Raw genomic sequence first — 20861 nt, forward strand, 5'->3', positions numbered from 1 at the left:
AGGTACTTTTTTCGAATGTTACTTTTAAAGAAAAGTAATAATGCGAGAAAAGCTTTCTTTTTAAAAAGTACCCAAATTATTAAAACACAATAGAAAGTTAAAAAAATTAAAAAAGATTTTTAAGACGATATATCAGTATTTTTAATATTTGGTACTTTTTGTAATTAGTACTTTTTATACCCTACACCACCTGTCCGTCTGTGTGTCCATGTAAAGCTTTTGTGTACGTTACAGGTCGCAATTTTCAAGATAATTTGATGAAATTTGGCACATACATTTCTTTCGACCTTAAAACACAAATTTTTGTGTATTATTCATTCATTTGTATACAATAAATTCTTAGAAATATAATTCTACAGATTTTTCCCTACTTTATGCTCCTGTTTTTGATATATATTTCTCTTTCATTTTTGTTTGGCAAATTAATGCATCTTAATATGTTGCAATATAAAAGAGTAAAATTAAAAGAATCTTAGAAATCAAATAACTCATTAAGGATTTTCCTGCTACCAATTACGAACACAAGGTGAAAGGGAATGTTGAAATTATTTTAAGTATTTTTAAGGAAATGTTCATTTTATTTGAATTTTTGATTCAAGAGTATAGAATTTGTTTTGCTTTTTATGTAAGTAATGTTATTAAAAGGTCAGGATGTTTTTAGAAATCTACGTTATATAATACCAGATATTATATAACGAAAATGAACACAATAGGCCTATAAACACTTGAGATATAACTCCATGATTTGAAGGACATATAGCGAAATTGGTTTTTGTACAACGACAATGTGTATATCAAATTAAAGCTATTTCACTTCACTTCTCTCTCTTCACTTACCGATGGCCCAAAGGAAGTTAAAAACGTGGGCGCTTGAATATCCGCTGCATACAAATCCTCCAATGGAACATCTCTCAAACAATCCACAATTTGTTCATGATGTTTATTCAAATCATCCGGTATAGAACAATTAACCTCTTTGGCTAATTTAACAGCAAAAGAAACAGGATCTTCCACTAAAGCCCAAGATGAATAGGCTGAACCCGACATTAAAATCGCGCGTTGGAAAAGACCTCTCACCATAGTGGGTGTAGACATTAGATAATTAATACAAGCCGCTCCAGTACCATGACCCGCCAGAGTAACAGCATTGGGATCACCACCAAATTTCTGTATATTTTGTTGTATCCAATGTAATGCTGCTATTTGATCCATTAGACCATAATTGGCAACGCGTGCATGTTGTTGAGGATTTGGATTGGCATTTAGAAAACCTGTTGAGAATGTAGAAATAAATAAATTTTGAGAAAGCAAAAAAAGGTAAAAGAGAAAACAGAAAACAGCTACAGTTTATTAAGCTCATAAATAATGGTGATACCGGCAGGTATTCTCTAACTTTTCTATTGAGCCAGGCACGCACCTTAAATGTTTATATTTATACTTTTGTGTGTGTGTGTGCGTGTGTGAGTTTGTGCTTTAGCTCTTAAATATAATAATTTATTATTATGGTTTTCTTGAGTATAGTAACTTTTAGTTTAGTTATTTTTTTAAGCTTCGTTGTTGTTATTGCTATTGTTGCACTTACCTAGAATTCCTAAACGGTAATTAAGCGTTACTACCACAACTTCGCCATAGCTGGCTAATACACTGCCATCATAGGGATTACCGCTGCTCCATTCGAATGATTCACCGTGTATAAATACAATTACGGGTAATTTTTTCTCACTAGCTCCGGCTAAAAATAGGATAAAGAAAAAAAATTCTATTTAAATAATGGTCTTTGGTTGTTTATAAGAATTCAACGAAAATAAATAAATATTTTGTTGTTTATGAAAAAAAAAAAACAAATTAAGGCAGTAGTTATTCTTAGCAAAACTGTCTAAAGTTACAGACTTTCCGGGAAATTCTTTAGTTTTCTTTAGATTATAAAATATAAGTCTGTTTTTCTTTAAAACAGTTTCAAGTTTGAGGTCGTGAAAAATTAAAAAATCAAGTTAATAAACACATACATAGTCAACTATATTTTAGTATAATTTATCAATTTGAAAGCCCTTTACTTAAAGTCACCAACAGCACAACCCGTACGACTAAAAAGGTGACTGTAATAAAAATTAGAAAATAAAAATTCTTGACTGTACGCTAGTAAACGCGTTCTTAAGCTCCATTAAATGTTTCCGGAAGACTACAACAGCCACTAACTTAGCAGACACCAAACACAAACACAACCAGGGAAAAAAGGTAAAAATGCTACAGAAAGTGAAATAAATGATTATTGCCCTGCTTCATACATAAACATATGCCATAAGGAAACAACAACAACAAAAAAGGAACTAAAAATGAAAGCTGGTATAAAACTAAGGAATTTTTGTTTTCTTGCTAATCTATTGTTGTTTTTATTATTTTCTTTCCTTAAAAAATAAACAAAAATTAAAGAAAATAAATGTTATCTTACGAAGAGTTCTTAAGATAAGCAGCTTTATTTGGCTTTAACATAGTAGCGGAGTATATTTTATTATATGGACCAAAGCGAAACTTGTTGTTTTTTTTAAAAAAGCTTATTAGAAAATTTACGTCTGGGAAAGGGCGTTTAGCAACAATAATGTTTATTTTATTTGTTGCTGTTTTTCTTTACTTTCTTTCCAGTCTTTATATGTCCGTTTTTGTTTGTTTTTTTTTTATTGTTTTTTCTCTTCAGACATTGTTATTTTTATTCATGATTCTTTCGTTGTGTTGCTACGTGACGTATGATTAATTTTAATTAATTACATTCAAATGTTTATCAAACAAACACCAGTCAGAGTAACAGATACTCACTTATATATATACACACACACTTATTTACATTTACAAACAAAAATGTTTGATTTAGATGCAGAGAATTTGAGGGGAAAAAGAAGGAGAGACCAGATATGTTAGGTGAAAAAAAGTATGAACCATAAACTGTTATTGAAATAAATGATGGACATAAAATGTGTAGAGATGTATGTGTGAGGAATGAAATGAAAATAAAATAAAATTAACTGCATTTTTATTCTTGTTTAATGATAAAATAAAATCTATTAATATAAATAAGTTGAAGAACGTAAAATTAGGGGAGACGGAGATGGAGTAAATCATTTTGCAAATAAATCTAATATTTCTAGTATATCTCTTAAGCAGAATCATAAAGCTCCAGGAAAGGTGCCTTAAGGGCTTCAAATATATGAACCATCTGCAGATATTATGTAATTGTAAAGAATGGTATCTGGTAAATATGTATGTAGATGGGGGGTCTGGATTGAAGTTAATAGGTTAGTTAGTTAGTTAGTTAGTTAGTTAGTTAGTTAGTTAGTTAGTTAGTTAGTTAGTTAGTTAGTTAGTTAGTTAGTTAGTTAGTTAGTTAGTTAGTTAGTTAGTTAGTTAGTTAGTTAGTTAGTTAGTTAGTTAGTAGTTAGTTAGTTAGTTAGTTAGTTAGTTAGTTAGTTAGTTAGTTAGTTAGTTAGTTAGTTAGTTAGTTAGTTAGTAGTTAGTTAGTTAGTTAGTTAGTTAGTTAGTAGTTAGTTAGTTAGTAGTTAGTTAGTTAGTTAGTTAGTTAGTTAGTTAGTTAGTTAGTTAGTTAGTTAGTTAGTTAGTTAGTTAGTAGTTAGTAGTTAGTTAGTTAGTTAGTTAGTTAGTTAGTTAGTTAGTTAGTTAGTTAGTTAGTTAGTTAGTTAGTTAGTTAGTTAGTTAGTAGTTAGTTAGTTAGTTAGTTAGTTAGTTAGTTAGTTAGTTAGTTAGTTAGTTAGTTAGTTAGTTAGTTAGTTAGTTAGTTAGTTAGTTAGTTAGTTAGTTAGTTAGTAGTTAGTTAGTTAGTTAGTTAGTTAGTTAGTTAGTTAGTTAGTTAGTTAGTTAGTTAGTTAGTTAGTTAGTTAGTTAGTTAGTTAGTTAGTTAGTTAGTTAGTTAGTTAGTTAGTTAGTTAGTTAGTTAGTTAGTTAGTTAGTTAGTTAGTTAGTTAGTTAGTTAGTTAGTTAGTTAGTTAGTTAGTTAGTTAGTTAGTTAGTTAGTTAGTTAGTTAGTTAGTTAGTTAGTTAGTTAGTTAGTTAGTTAGTTAGTTAGTTAGTTAGTTAGTTAGTTAGTTAGTTAGTTAGTTAGTTAGTTAGTTAGTTAGTTAGTTAGTTAGTTAGTTAGTTAGTTAGTAGTTAGTTAGTTAGTTAGTTAGTTAGTTAGTTAGTTAGTTAGTAGTTAGTTAGTTAGTTAGTTAGTTAGTTAGTTAGTTAGTTAGTTAGTTAGTTAGTTAGTTAGTTAGTTAGTTAGTTAGTTAGTTAGTTAGTTAGTTAGTTAGTTAGTTAGTTAGTTAGTTAGTTAGTTAGTTAGTTAGTTAGTTAGTTAGTAGTTAGTTAGTTAGTTAGTTAGTTAGTTAGTTAGTTAGTTAGTTAGTTAGTTAGTTAGTTAGTTAGTTAGTTAGTTAGTTAGTTAGTTAGTTAGTTAGTTAGTAGTTAGTTAGTTAGTTAGTTAGTTAGTTAGTTAGTTAGTTAGTTAGTTAGTTAGTTAGTTAGTTAGTTAGTTAGTTAGTTAGTAGTTAGTTAGTTAGTTAGTAGTTAGTTAGTTAGTTAGTTAGTTAGTTAGTTAGTTAGTTAGTTAGTTAGTTAGTTAGTTAGTAGTTAGTTAGTTAGTTAGTTAGTTAGTTAGTTAGTTAGTTAGTTAGTTAGTTAGTTAGTTATAGTTAGTTAGTTAGTTAGTTAGTTAGTTAGTTAGTTAGTAGTTAGTTAGTTAGTTAGTTAGTTAGTTAGTTAGTTAGTTAGTTAGTTAGTTAGTTAGTTAGTTAGTTAGTTAGTTAGTTAGTTAGTTAGTTAGTTAGTTAGTTAGTTAGTTAGTTAGTTAGTTAGTTAGTTAGTTAGTTAGTTAGTTAGATAGATATTTTATCAAGTTTTCACCTTTCTCACATTTTGCAATAAAAAGTTTTAAACATCATATTAATACCAATAACTTGTTTTTAGTTTTGCGTTTGTATTTAAATTCTATTTATTGTGTATATTTTTTTTTGCTTTCTCTTTCCTAATTTTCCATTTTAATATGCCGGATATTAAACTAGTTCGTTTGGTTTCATTTGTGCTTTATGGCAATTTTAGACGATTTATTTCCTTTTTGATCATTTGTTTCCTTTAGTAATTTCCTCTGCTATAAATGTATGTTAATACTCAAGCATAAATGTGTAGCATATTTTTTTATTTTTTTTCGATGCTTGCTTAAAATAATAAATCTATTTTTTTTCTGCTTTATGTTAAATACATTTATGTATGTGTTTAATCTAAAGCTTTTAGCTATAAATCCTCATCATTAAAATACTTTACTAAATTTTGCATTTAAATTTGTAGTTTACCTTGCTTTGGTAATTGTTTTGAAGGTCAGTTTAAACATAATTAGGGCAAAGATCATTTATTTTAATTTAAATGGAATAATTTAAATAAGAAATCAATAAAAAAATGATTAACTGCTTTTCTGTTATTGCTACAAAAACCGCTTCGATATTATATAAATTCCTTAAATTAAACCGGAGTCATACACATTTGAATCTGTACGTATGCGTGTTAATTATTTGTTAAAAAATATTCCTCATACGCCCAAGGCGTTAATAGTAAATGCTTTGCTCTGTTTTTACATTCTTTTTTCCATAAAAATTATGCTTTTTTTCGTATTATTTTTAAATAAATTTATCACTTTTATAAACACATAATAAATGAAAATTAATGTGTTGCATTTCAAGTATGTAAATATGGTTGTTCGTAGGAATGTAAATTTTTTTTGAATGAATATATATCTGTATGTAGTTATAGAGAGAGAGAGAGAAAAGAAAAAAATTACAAAAAACATAAATTTAATATAAAACGATAGGCAGACACAGCTGTTAAAGCAATAAATTAAATAGGTAGTGACAATGAAAACTTTTAAAAAGGGACTATGGTGAAATTAAGGAAAAAATAAAAAAAAAAGATTTTAAGCTTTTAGTGAAAAATTTGATATTTTAAAGAGAATATGAGTTTTCTACTAAAAATAGATTTTTAAGGATTTTTGAAGGATATTATGGGTGATCTCAAAATTATATTTTCAAGCTAAAAATTAATTATTTCCTTTAAGACCTTTTTTACAGCATTCACAGTTTGAATGCATTAAATAAAAAAACAACAATTTATATAGTCTCATGTTTTAATGATCATTTAATATCAATTTCATTATTTTACTCTATTGACTCTAGTTGCTATTTATGTATTGGTGCGAAAATAATTTGAAAAATGCGTTAAAATTTTCAAAAAGAATTCAATAAAATAATATACAAATAAAAAACTTATTTGAAAGTAAAAACAGAAATTTCCTTTATTTTTTGCCTACTTAAAGTCCCTAAAGTAGTTAAATTAAATTGATTTGGTTTTTTTCCAACTACTTGCCTCGCAGCCTAGAGGATGTATAGATTACTAAACGTTATGTGTGTGTGTTAATACTTAATGCATTAGAGGTCGTTAAAGAGTCTGGCTCTCTAAAAAGACGTCTCCCCAAAGCAGACAACAACACAAAACAGTAAAAACAGAAAAAACAAAAAATAAAGAAACAACAACAATAAACAGCCATTGATTTGAATGGACTCTTGTCGTTTACGTGTAAATGGTTAAAATGAGGTGGTTTCCATTTGATTTGATGTCAACAACTGAGCAGCAGTAGTAGTAGCATCATTAACAAACTGACTGACTGACTGACTGACTAAATGAATGAACGAAGGAAGAAAGCAGATTTTTACACAAAATGGTAATTTTGATTGAAATGTAGTTGAGAATCTATTTAATGCAGTAACCAATAAAGTGACTGTCTGACTGACTGGCACTCACTCACATTCAGTAAAATACACACACTCTATTGCCTACTCACTTACTTAATGGGGGGAACTTTTACCACATGTGTGCCTGTATTTGATGTGTATTAAACAGGAAATGACCACAAATACATTCATACATATTGTTTTAAACAGCTCTTGCTACGGTTATAAGTATGTATGTGTGGGTGTTTATGGCTCTATACTTGGGTTTGATTACACTCAAGTACATATGTATGTAGGTGTAGATGTATATGTGTGTACTACAGTGTTTTTGTCATCAAAGTAACCATTTAACCGAATATTGAGATGTGTGTAATTGTTTTATTTTAACATTTTCTCTTTATTTGGTGGTATTTTTATTGTCGTTCACAGTGTGAGAGTTTAATTATTATTTTTTTGTTGTTTTTGTATTTTGTTGGTTATTTACTCCTTGTTATTTTGTGAGGTCTCTGTGTGATATGGATTTTATTTGAATTTTATATTGTTTTAAAGACCCAATTGACACAAGTAATAAAATTATATTGTTTTATATTAAATATTAACTTTTTAACTTTTTGTTGTTGGAGTGCATTGTTTATTAACATTGATTAAACATTAAAATGTATGGACACATGTCGTTTTTTCCTGTCTAAATGCAGATTAACGCTTACGTTTTTTTGTATTAAATTAAAATTACATTGTAATTAATGTCAGAAAATTTAAAACAACTGTGAAAGTATAGTCGGTCAACCTCTGTCTGTATATCAGTAATATAACTTTTGTATGTAAGCTCTAAATGGTACCTTCGACAAAAAGCTTTTTGTGTTAAGCTGTATAAAATAAGCTTTCTATAAGCTTTAATCAATTTATAATATCGTAATTATCCCATTTATATAGTAGCTTACAGATCCCCCAATTCGGTTTAAACCTTTATTTCAATAATTCTGATTAACTGCAACAAATTCAATTATTCATAGTTGTTGTTTTTGTTTTGACATTTACCATATGTGGCGGCATTTTGTTGTTTTTTAATTGAATTTATTATTTTAATTATAGTAATTTTATTTATTTATTTATATTTTGTTAAACAGTGTGTATATGCTTGAAAGTAAAAGTTGTTTTATTTTTAGTGATTTTTTTAAAATACAATTAATAAAATATTACACAAGAATGTTTGTATGTATGTATGTTGTTGTTGTTTGTTATTGTTTTTATTTGTTTACATTTTTTATTAAATAAATTAATGAGATTATGAAACGTTTTTTGTGGTTAATTTTTAATTAAAAACAATTTTGTCTGTCTTGTTATCAGCAACTCTAGTATATATAGCTATATACGTATGTATGTATGTGTATGTATGTACATTGGCAGCAATGTGAAAGTGTTGGTAATAAATTTTAGTTTTATGTTAAAACCATTATTTGGCTTTGGCAAAGTTTATTAATCTTCTGCATGAAGAGAAAAACACATATACTTACACATACATAGTACATGTATATGTATGCATGTGTATGTATTTGTATAACATATTTATCTAACTATTTATTGGGGTAATATCAATATTGTTTTTGGCACATAAAATTATTATGTATTTAAAACATTTATGTATTTTGGGCAAATTTTTGTCTTTCTCTTTTGTTTTTCCAAAAAAAAAAAAAATCAAATATTGTTTTTATCAGCCAAGTATGTCACATATCATTGTACTCACCATTGATGGGTGAAAATATATTTAAATATAGACAGTCTTCTGATTGATTTTCCAGATGTGGCAATAGTCTTTTTAAATATTCTAAACGTCCTTTTGGCATTTTCTCCAATGCAGCCGTTTCATTTTGTATATTTGGCAAACGTTGTGGACAGACGGGACTGTATGTATCCGATATACGTATGCCATCCCAGGGAGCTGGTGCACGTGTAGGACTAAATCTGCAAAAAATATATACAAAGAAAAAAAAAAAAATATTAAAGAAAAACAGTAATGTAGAGAATTAAGATAAGAAGATCAAAAATAAATATATTTATTGTATTGGAAGGAAATCAACAATCAATTCGCCAAAAGCAACAATAAAATAATGTGAACTGGATATTAAAGTTTAAGGATATTAAATAAATTTTAGTTGTTATCGTATTCTAAGAATGTATATATAAGTATACTAAGAATGAGCTGAATATAAGAACTTTTTCTGTTTTTGGTAAGTTTATGATAATAAAGCTTAAATGATTTTTGTTGGAGTTAAAAAATCTATTATGTTCGGAAAAAGCTTAGAAATGCTATTCAACTGTGTATTATTTAAATACTAGACGAGTTTTTTAACAAACAATTTTCTATCGCAAAAAGCTTTTATCCACAAAAAAACTTTTAAAAAGCTTTCAATTACTTTTTTCATAAAAAGCTTGATAGTGCTTTTTTACTGAAAGCCAAAACATCCTTTCTGTAAAAAGAAGTTAAAATTAATTTTGCGCAATAAGCTTCGAAGTGTTTTTACATAAAAAGCTTAACCAGTTTTTTTTTTAACAAAAAGCTTAAATATTTTTTTTCACAAAAAGCTTAAATATGTTTTTTCTCACAAAGTTTTTTTTTTTACAAAATGATTTTTTAAGAAAGCTTTTTGCAAAAAGCTTTTAAAATTTAAAAAACTTTTATCACAAAAATTATTTTACAAAAGCATTTATTCACAAAGGCATTTTCGATTTTGCAAATGCCAGAAAACTTTATAGAGCTTTTTAATGAAGTCAGAAGTTTCTCAAAAAGCTTAAAAAGTTTTTTTAGATTTTTTTTTCAAAAACCTAAAACCCAATAAAGAACTTAAGAAAGCTTTTATATCACGCAATTTCAAGGAAACTTATAAAAAAAACTTTTAAAAGCTTTTTGTACAAAAATATTTTAAACTTCAAATTACTTTTTTCATAGTAAATTTTATAAAGAGCTTAAAAATAGTTTAAAACTAAAAGCTTTAATGTTCTAATTACAAAAATGTCTACAATAAGTTTCAAAATAAAGCTTTACATAAGCTTTAATGCTACCGACACAAAAACCTCTAAAATCTTTTAAATATAATAATTTTTTTTTTTTTCAGAAAACCATAAAAAGCTTAAAAAAAGTTTATTTTTTCACAAAAGCTTAATAACCTAAACTCTTTTTACAATTAAACTTTTTCCGAGAAAAATATCTTAACACTTTTTTATAATAAACTTTTTCAACAGTTTTGGCCACAAAAACCTTAAAAAAAGCTTTTTTCAAAAAGAGATATTTTTAAGTTACTAATTTTAGATTCAGTCTGTTACAGCTGTGATTACAAACCATTACCAAAATTCATGGTCAACTCAATTCAAATATTGTTTAAAAAACAGGTCCAGCAACACAATTATTAAATATAAAAAAACTCAGAGATAATTTAAAAAAGGACACATTTAAAACATAAAATTATAATGATGGGTCAACATGTTGTTGTTGATAATGTAAAGTTGTTGCCATTACCGCAATCAAAGTGGAATGTAAACAAATTGTGGTACTTGCATAGAGAGACAGACATCTGGGGGAAAGGGAGAAGGAACGTTTTTTTTAAGAATTTCAGCCCTAAAATATTAACATTAACATCACTATTCATTATTCACTTGTTTCCAAGTATCAGTGTCACATACAATTTAAATATGATTTTATATTAAAGACAACCTTATGCTGTCATCACTTTTTTACAATTTACGTTATTAAAACACAAACTTTTTTCCAATTTTTTTTGTGGCTCTGAGTGCCTGGCTGTCTGACTGGTTCGCTGGTTGGTTGTTGTTTAGTGGTTTGATGATTTGTTTGTTTTTTGTATTTTTATCATTTTTATTTCATGTACAAAATTTTTCAACAGCTGTTGCTATACATTCAAATCCTATTTCTAATTTTAAGTCCTTTTTTATTTCAAACACCCCTTCTCTCAATAAAATGAAACAGAATCCTTATTAAGTTTTTTTTTTCAATGCTTTCACTTCTCATTTGTGTTTAGTGTCACACACAATTATAGGAATTTCGAAATTTGTTAACAAATAATAAAAAGCAATAAAAAAATAAAATATTATAAAAAGTAAAAAAATGTAAAATCTTTAAACAAGCAGCGGGAAAAATCCATGTTAAGCGGATCATGTTTATAAAACTTCAACAAGAGTATGCCATTTCCAAAAAGTAAAAATAAGTGGAAAATACAACATCCGTAAAACAAACAATCAGCCAACCAAACACAACCATATTCTTTCCTTTTGTTGTGTTGGTATTGGTATAAACATAATTTTGGCCAAATATTCAAAAGGTATTTTGTCGGTTAAATTTTTTTATTTATTTAAGTTGGGCTACAAAGTACAATTATTTTGTTTTTTATATTGTGTATTGTTTGTTTTCCAAAATATTTTTATACCTATTTTATTTTCATTGCAAGGAGTGTTGGTGGGAGTTTTTATTCAAGTGCGTGTTGTACTTTTTTAATTTGATTAAATCATTAAATTGGAAAAAACAGCAATAAAATGTTTTAAAGATTGTTTGACTGCTTCCTTTTGTTTATGTCCAAATCACCTTATATTTTTGTTTGAAAATATTTCTAAATTTGTGAAAAGGTTATTGTATTTATTCACATAAATATTTTTGATAATGAACAAACAAAGAGATTTAATTTAAACAAATTTAAAGGAAAGGTAAATTTGGTAACTAAATAAACCCTCAGTTATAAAGAAAATATTGGATTTAACTTTATTATAAAAAAATATTTGTTAAACAAAAACATTTTTCGAAGAATTTTTTTTTTAAACCAACTATATCTAATTTAAAAGCTTTTATGGCGAAAAAAGCGTTTTTAGTGAAAAGCATTTTTTGGTCAAAACTGAGTAATTTCTTGAGCTTTTGTATGCGAAACTAGAACTGACCTTGAAATGAACTAGAACTGAACTAGAACTGAACTAGAACTGAACTAGAACTGAACTAGAACTGAACTAGAACTGAACTAGAACTGAACTAGAACTGAACTAGAACTGAACTAGAACTGAACTAGAACTGAACTAGAACTGAACTATAACTGAACTAGAACTGAACTAGAACTGAACTAGAACTGAACTAGAACTGAACTAGAACTGAACTAGAACTGAACTAGAACTGAACTAGAACTGAACTAGAACTGAACTAGAACTGAACTAGAACTGAACTAGAACTGAACTAGAACTGAACTAGAACTGAACTAGAACTGAACTAGAACTGAACTAGAACTGAACTAGAACTGAACTAGAACTGAACTAGAACTGAACTAGAACTGAACTAGAACTGAACTAGAACTGAACTAGAACTGAACTAGAACTGAACTAGAACTGAACTAGAACTGAACTAGAACTGAACTAGAACTGAACTAGAACTGAACTAGAACTGAACTAGAACTGAACTAGAACTGAACTAGAACTACTACAGAGGTCTAGTTCCGGAAGTCTCCGGAACGAGCGAAATGCGTAATTTATGATGAGATTGGAAACAGATGAGCAAAGTGTAAGCCATCCAATTAATTTTGAAAAATACTAAAATTAAAACAAACAATTTAATAATTGCATGAATATAAAATTGCTCAACCATATGTTGCATTTTCAAAGGAAGTGCAACCGCCACTACATTTTCGAAAATAATAACTGGAAAAATTATAACAAAATAAACTCAAACTCACCTATTTTGTTTGGTGGGTGGTGTGGCATACGGAACACCCAAAAACACTTCAACCGAACGTAAAAACCGATAATTATCCAGTGGCAGTATTAGACCATGCAAACGACCGTAGCGTGTCTGAACAATACGATGACCGAGACGTAGATTTTTATATATGTCCGATTTGGAGGCTTGTATATTAAGAGCGGGTGATGATTGAATGATGGCGGAAAGACAAAGTATTAGTAGGGTGGCGGTTAGAGAATGCCAGCGATGTTGATGACGCCACCACGACATTGGCTTTAAGCGACAACGACAACTTGTTGTTAAAGTTTCTGCTGCTGGTGTGGCAGGTGGTGTTGTTGTTGTTGTAGTAGTTGCTGTTGTTATATTAATTCTAGTGTAGAGAAGTTCTGTTGCTGAATTTAAAGTACTAGCTAGCGTGGTTGCTATTGTTGTTGTTAGAGCAGCAGTTGCTGTCGTTGACAGTGATTTTTTGCATGTTTTTAATGATTTTATTTTTGTAGTTGTTGTATGTGTTATGGGTAGTGTTTTGCAGTCTTTAATTGTTATTGTTTTTGTGTTGTGTAGTTCTTCGTGTTTTGTTGTTGTTGCTGTTGCTGCTGCCGTTGTCAAGCAATTGCAGTTTGTCAGCCGCATAATGTTGGTTTATTGAAGTTTTATATTTTTGCTTTTTCTATATTTGTTGTTGGTTTTGTTAGTTTAACAACGGTTTTGTTTGTGTTTTATTTTTGTTTTTATTATCGTATTCATTTGTTGTTACAGTTTAACATGTTATTTTTTGTTTTATTTTTTCCGTTCGTTTGTCGCATCAGACTCTGCCTGCAAGTGTTTAAGTTTTTAACAACAACACATTGGCTTTTTCCCATCGATTTCGATTTTCTTGTTTTTTGTTTTGCAATTTTCTATGTTTTTTTCCCTGTTAGTTTTGTTTGTTATGGCATAAATTTTTAGTTAGAATTTTTTGTTATTGTTGTTGATACTGCTGTTGTTATTCTGCGGTATTCATACTTTTATATCTATCGTTTTCAAAGCCAATATTTATTGTTAAAACAAAATGTTTGGGAAATTTCATGTTTTTTTTTTCTTGTTGCTTGTGTTTTTCTTTATTCGATTTTGTGTTCGTTGCAGTTGTCTGTTTAAATAGTTTAATGCAAATTTTAGTATTTCAATTTAATTTTTTTTTAGTTTTGGCAATTTTACACATTTCATAGCGTTAATAATTTCTATTATTTTGAACACTTTTTTGTTATATTTATGGAGAATTATCTGGAAATAAAAGAAAAAATGGAAACGTTTAAATTTTTTTTGTTACAATCAAAATCAAAATTTATTTCAAGTAAATTATACCTAAACGTATACGTAATATTATTAGCGTAATAATTACAAATAAATCATACGTCTTTTTAGTTCGATATAAAATAAATTAAAATATGCTCTTAAAAGTATGCTTTAGATAATATTTATTCATTCATCCCAGACGCATGAGTATTGAGTATCAAATAAAATATCAATTATACGCCCTCATTAAGTTGTTCATTATTTTCTCTATTTTTAAAACTTTATTTTTCAGTGATTTTCTTGCTATAAGAAGGATTAATTACTTTTTTAGTTTTGTTTTTATTTTCTATCGTTTTCATTTCTCTTTTGTTCTAAAAGCTGCCCTTAATAGCATTTGTGTACTTAAGTATTAGTCCAAAAACTTGTCATTTGTTAATTATACACGATTTGTAGCTAAAAACTTTTATTAAAATTTTCATATTGTTTCAGTTAGTTTTTATGTTATGTTTACAATTTTGTTAAATGTTAGTGACTCCCCACAATTTGTTGACAAAAGGAAAAAAAAACTATGATTAAATTTTAAAACTACGGTAATCACTACAAATTTGCGGTAACACATGTTACAAATGTTTTTCAAAAATTACTGTAAATTATGATGAGGTAACAGAGCAGGTTTTTCTGTTTTTTCCTTCTCACTCTTTTACGTTTTCAGTTTTTATTATATGTCTGCTGTCAAATTATTTCTAATAAGAAATAAATTAGTTGTACTTTGCAGTTGATGCTTTGAAACAGGTGATGAAAATGTTTGAAACGTTTGAGTGATTGTTGTGGAGAAAAATTAACTAATTGAATTTTTTTGTTAATAAATTTAATAATTTAGAAAATTTTACTTGCTGGCTCTACTCTTGAGAATAAACTCCTCAGGTAGCAAAACGTCAACAGCTTGTAACGAGAGACGTTGTTCATGGAATTTATATTCATTGACTTGGTATCGTAGATGTTAACGGTTTAAAACAGTTATTCCCTTTAAATTTGAGCAATTCTGCGAGTTCCCCTTTTCGGAAGTTTTATAATTATACTTTGCCAAATTATGTATCTAGCCCCCATTAAAATCCTACTTCAATCTTAAAAAACCCCCTTCTTTTTCTGTGGCAAGCCATTAACTGTAACATTATCTTATTTTACACAAAAAACCACACTCTCCACTTAAGTAGTCAATTATGAAAAACTAAAGCACTTAAGATTTATTAATAACTACTTAACACCAACTTCATGCTCTTTCCATAAAAAACAAACACACTCACTCCCTGTTAACGCTTGATTTACAGTCAACATAAATCTGCTTAATTTAACGACTCCAACACAATGACCGAATAGCAAAACAACAAAATAGTAAAACTTTTAAAAAGGGTGTATAAGTAAGAATAGTTTATGGAACAAACAATTTATGCAGTTTTTTTCAAGTTTTTGCAAATCTTTATTTCTGTATGTTTTAGTTTAAATCTTTGTAATTTTTTTTTATTTATTTTTGTTTTGTAGTTAGATATTATAAAAAATGTAACATAATCGCACATTAACCTAAAACGGTACTTAAAATATCGAAACAAAAGCCGTTCGTAATCTGTAAAACTGCAATTACAGCGCCCCTAAAATACATAATACTTTAAATAGAAAGCTAGAGAGATAGAGATGGACAGACAGCCATGTTTTCCTTTATTTCTTTTATAAGTTACATATTTATATAGTAGAGACAGTAGATCGTAAAAGTCTTGTGGAGTTTGTCAGTAATTTTTTTCCTTCCTTTACGCCACGTTAGCAACAATTGCTTTTAGTACTTTACATGGGGCATTATATGCAGTGTAGTGCAGTAAAGTGAAGTTGCTAGTTTTTGTTGCATTTTCTATGCTAGTGGAGTTTGTTGTTTTTGCTGCTGTTGTTGTTTTTTCCTTTTCTTGTTTATTCTTTTTTATACTTGCTGCATTTTATTTATAAGTCTTAAGAATAAAACTGCAAGTTTTTGTTTAGTAGTTTTTTTTATTTTGCTGTATTGCTCTCTTGTTGTAGTTGTTTAATGCGCACAATTTCCCTTCAATGTATTGTGTCTGTGTATGAGATAAGCGTTTTTACTTTATTTTTGTTCTTTTTGAAAAATACATACTTTAATTTTGTATTTTGTTCATGTATAGCTATTTGTTTCTTTTTTGTGTTTGTAAAAATTAAAAAAACAGAAAAAAAATTTACAATAAAACAAACCATTTTAGTTACAAATAACATTATTAAAAGTTATTAATATAAGTGGTATTAAAAAATAATTCTAGGCAGTAGCCGAATTTTATCCGAATTGCGATTTATTACGCATCCATTATCAAACATTTTGATGACATTTGCCACATTGACCTGTAATGTTGGATATTGCAAAGGGGCCAAAAATATGAAATCGAAACTGTTTGCTTGATTTTTACAAAACTTATAGCTAGAAAGAAGGGAGGTAAATTTGTGTTAAATTGGGTGAACAATACAGGTGTCTAAAAAATATAGAATAACTGGAAGTCGTGCTGTAAATCGATTAGAAAATTTAAAAATTAAGAAAATTATGTCTTTTTATTTCTTTAAAATAATGCCACTCGAACTAAATTTTAGTTAGTTAGTTAGTTAGTTAGTTAGTTAGTTAGTTAGTAAGTTAGTTAGTTAGTTAGTTAGTTAGTTAGTTAGTTAGTAGTTAGTTAGTTAGTTAGTAGTTAGTTAGTTAGTTAGTTAGTAGTTAGTTAGTTAGTTAGTTAGTTAGTTAGTTAGTAGTAGTAGTTAGTTAGTTAGTAGTTAGTTAGTTAGTTAGTTAGTTAGTAGTTAGTTAGTTAGTAGTTAGTTAGTTAGTTAGTTAGTTAGTTAGTTAGTTAGTTAGTTAGTAGTTAGAGTAGTTAGTTAGTTAGTTAGTTAGTTAGTTAGTAGTTAGTTAGTTAGTAGTTAGTTAGTTAGTTAGTGTTAGTTAGTTAGTTAGTTAGTTTAGTTAGTTAGTTAGTTAGTAGTTAGTTAGTTAGTTAGTTAGTTAGTAGTTAGTTAGTTAGTTAGTTAGTTAGTTAGTTAGTTAGTTAGTTAGTTAGTTAGTTAGTTAGTTAGTTAGTTAGTTAGTTAGTTAGTTAGTTAGTTAGTTAGTAGTTAGTAGTTAGTAGTTAGTTAGTTAGTTAGTTAGTTAGTTAGTTAGTTAGTTAGTAGTTAGTTAGTTAGTAGTTAGTTAGTTAGTAGTTAGTTAGTTAGTTAGTTAGTAGTTAGTTAGTAGTTAGTTAGTTAGTTAGTAGTTAGTTAGTTAGTTAGTTTAGTTAGTGTTAGTTAGTTAGTTAGTTAGTAGTTAGTTAGTTAGTTAGTTAGTTAGTTAGTTAGTAGTTAGTTAGTTAGTAGTTAGTTAGTTAGTTAGTTAGTTAGTTAGTTAGTAGTTAGTTAGTAGTTAGTTAGTTAGTTAGTTAGTTAGTTAGTTAGTTAGTTAGTTAGTTAGTTAGTTAGTTAGTTAGTTAGTTAGTTAGTTAGTTAGTTAGTTAGTTAGTTAGTAGTTAGTTAGTTAGTTAGTTAGTTAGTAGTTAGTTAGTAGTTAGTTAGTTAGTTAGTTAGTTAGTTAGTTAGTTAGTTAGTTAGTTAGTTAGTAGTTAGTTAGTTAGTTAGTTAGTTAGTTAGTAGTTAGTTAGTTAGTTAGTTAGTTAGTTAGTTAGTTAGTTAGTTAGTTAGTTAGTCAGTTAGTTAGTTAATTAATTCTCTCGGTCGCTCTGTTCGAATATACCTTATATTTCAATTCAGTCTATGTAAGGAATATATTACTTTCCCGTCCATTCCTTTTTCCACGAAAATGTCTTGTATAACAGTACTAAAAGTAAAATAAAATCACTGTAATTCCTTTTAAAAAGACAACAAGTAAATATTTTAGCCACATTACGATGGTTCGTTTCTATGATAGTCCGTTTCTCCTCTGACGGCAACTAGTTCCCTATATATTTTTTCCATCCAGTCTTTACTGAGTAAATAAACATTCGCCATATTAAAAGCAGTATATATACCCTACACCACTTTAGTGGGGAGGGTATATTGGATTTGTGCTGATGTTTGTAACGCACAATAATATTGGTCCTATACCCACCTTAAAGTATACCAATCGGCTTAGAATCATTTTCTGAGTCGATTTAGCTATGTCCGTCCGTCCGTCCGTCTGTAATCAAACTACAGGTCGCAATTTTGAAGATAATTCAATGAAATTTGGCACATGATCTTCTATTGTCCCAGGGACGAAGCCTATTGAAAATGGTTAATATTGGTCCATTATTTCACCTAGCCCCCATACAACTGAGCCCCCGAATAGGGCTTGTAAACCTTGTAATCAAACTACAGGTCTCAATTTTGAAGATAATTCAATGAAATTTGGCACATGATCTTCTATTGTCCCAGAGACGAAGCCTATTGAAAATGGTTAACATCGGTCCATTTTCTCATCTAGCCCCCATACAACTGAACCCCCGAATAGGGCTTGTAAACCTTGTAATCAAACTACAGGTCGCAATTTTGAAGATAATTCAATGAAATTTGGCACATGATCTTCTATGGTACCGGAGACGAAGCTTATTGAAAATGGTTAACATCGGTCCATTATTTCACCTAGACCCCATACAACTGAAAACGACGAATAGGGATTTTAAGTTTATAATTATGTTTAATATACTCGTATCTCGACAAAAAGCTGCAAAACCAAGTTCTATACTAGCCTTGATGACTCGCATGAATTTTATAATTATAGGGTCTTATTTGACCATAGCCCCTATACAAATCCCCCTTCAAAATTTGACTTAAATGTCAACAATTTTATTCAACAATAAATGGCTTAAGTATATGTATCTGACACAAGTCAACTTAAATGCTTTATTATGAAAACTAAATCACATTTTATTTTTGTAACAGGTGTAGGGTATTATACGGTCGGCCTCTCCCGACTATAATTTCTTACTTGTTTTTTCATTCATTTAATTTTTTGTTCTATATTCTAAAAATTGTTTTATTGTTTTCTTAAGTAAATATTAAAACGCATTTTCTTAACACTAACTATTGTTTTTTTTTTATTTTTTTGATATCGTAGTTTTTATGTGTTTTTTTTGCAGCAAATGTAACAGAAACACACATGCATTCTATGTAGCACGAGTAGAAAACTAATTTAAAATGCATTTAGTTTCTAAGCATGTATAAATGCATGCATGTGTATTTGTTTGTTTGTTTTGCTTCATATGGGTAGGTATAAGAAGAAGAAATAGAAAGAAAGTACGTGTGAATAGAAAAGTATAAAAAATACATATGTATAAATACGTACATATTTAATCGTATATAAAACATATACTCATGCATTTTTAAACATTTTTCAGCCCAGTAGTTTTACAGGCAACCTAATTGAATATATTTTGTTAATTATTTTAATTTCATGTATTCATGTTATGTTCATTGATCGCTTGGGTGATATTAAGTAATTTCTAAATTTTAATTTGGAAAGTACTAATTTATTGCTGAAATTCTTTATATAAAGTATATCTAGCCAATTTATTTCCTACTCTAGTACTACAGGGTATATTTTCCATTTGTGTATGTGCATTAGTTGTATTAATTTACACATACTTTTTTTCATTCTTAAAACTATACACTCAACTTTAGAAATATATTTCTTAAATGTACATTACTGCCTTTGCACATACACACACGTTTTGTATTTGAGTTGGAGGGGAATAAACAATGAATTTTGTATTATTTTTTTACCCTTTCTTATATAAATATATGAATGGAACGTCTTTTATTCTCTACATTTTTTTTGCATCATGCAGCTTGTTTTTTGTATTTCGTAAAAATTTATTGTACGCATTTGTTTGTTTACTTGTTAGTTGTTTGTCTTTTCTTTTCAGATTTTTTTTTCACATTTTCTATTTTTAAGTATGCGTGCTGTCGTACACTTTATGGTAAAACAGTAGGTTAGTGGGTAAGCTACAGTTGTATTATTCGATTGTTAAATTTTTTAATTGATGCTTTTCGGATTTCATACAAATTTCAAAACTTTAGTTTAATTTTTTCCTTTAACAAGAAGTGTAAAATACAGCCACAACTTGCAAATTTTCTTTAAATATATTTCTTTAAAATATAAAACAAAATATAAAATTTCTTAAAATTTGACAAATATATATTTTTCACTATAATTTCTCTTTCATTATTTAGTTTTAATTACTTCAAAGACATTTTAATAAGAACAATTAATTTTAATTGAAATCTACAACAAAACATAATTAGTTTCCTTAAATTTATTTCATTTAAATAGTAAAATTTGTTCCTGCAAACTTTCCTTAAATATGAAACTTATCTTCAAATTTCTCTGAATTGGAGAATTTCTTTTAAATCATATATTTTTATAAATTTTTAAATTTATTTCTAAAAAGATAAATTCTACTACATTTGGTTTCATTATAAACAATTTTCTCTATGATTTATTTTTCATTTAGTTTTAATTAAAACATTGCATAATTCAGGGAAAAATTAATAGTAAAATAAATTGATTTTAATTGAATTTGCCAACAAAACATCATTAGTAAAGATTATCACAGATTATGAAAAAGTAAATATTTATTAATTAATTGAACATTATTTACCACCTTGAATTTGAGATGAAATCTTTTCAAGTGTTTAAATACATTCAAGATTAAATTTAACATACTTTTAGGGTATTTTATTAGAAATCTTTTTTTATAATAAAGAGAAAGAGCCTACTTTATTCGTTTTAGACTTAAGTGTTTTTAATATAGTTTGTTGGTTTTTAAATAAATATTATTTTTATTGTAAAAAAAACAAGAATTTTATTCTTTGCCCGCATGTATGCAGTATATTTTTAAGATTTTATTCATATGTACATATATGTGCATATATATTTAAAAATATCCTTTTTGTATGTGTGTTTAAGTGTTTGTTTGTCTAAGTGTTTATTTTATATTGTAGCAATTTAATATTCGTGTTTTCTGTGTTTGCATTTGGATTTATGCCCAAAAAATTTCTCTTAAAACATGTAGAAAACTTGAGCAGACGTTTTGTCTGCATTTTTCTAA

General features: G+C 27.7%; 1 protein-coding gene across 1 annotated transcript in view; it reads right to left on the minus strand.

The window, feature by feature from the left end:
• The window catches only part of LOC119604965, a 131570-nt gene extending 117825 nt beyond the window's left edge, over nucleotides 1-13745 (minus strand). The window contains exons 1-4 of the mRNA XM_037957895.1: nucleotides 12482-13745; nucleotides 8509-8726; nucleotides 1583-1732; nucleotides 838-1271 (exon numbers count right to left, since the gene is read on the minus strand). Coding sequence (XP_037813823.1) covers nucleotides 838-1271; nucleotides 1583-1732; nucleotides 8509-8726; nucleotides 12482-13119 — 1440 coding nt within the window. The 5' untranslated portion in view covers nucleotides 13120-13745. The remainder of the gene's footprint in view (nucleotides 1-837; nucleotides 1272-1582; nucleotides 1733-8508; nucleotides 8727-12481) is intronic.
• Between the last annotated feature and the right edge of the window lie 7116 nt (nucleotides 13746-20861).

Source organism: Lucilia sericata, unplaced genomic scaffold, assembly GCF_015586225.1.
Source record: "Lucilia sericata isolate MDLA Ls3-8-SP2 unplaced genomic scaffold, ASM1558622v1 Contig000447F_arrow, whole genome shotgun sequence".
Lineage (NCBI taxonomy): Eukaryota > Metazoa > Arthropoda > Insecta > Diptera > Calliphoridae > Lucilia > Lucilia sericata.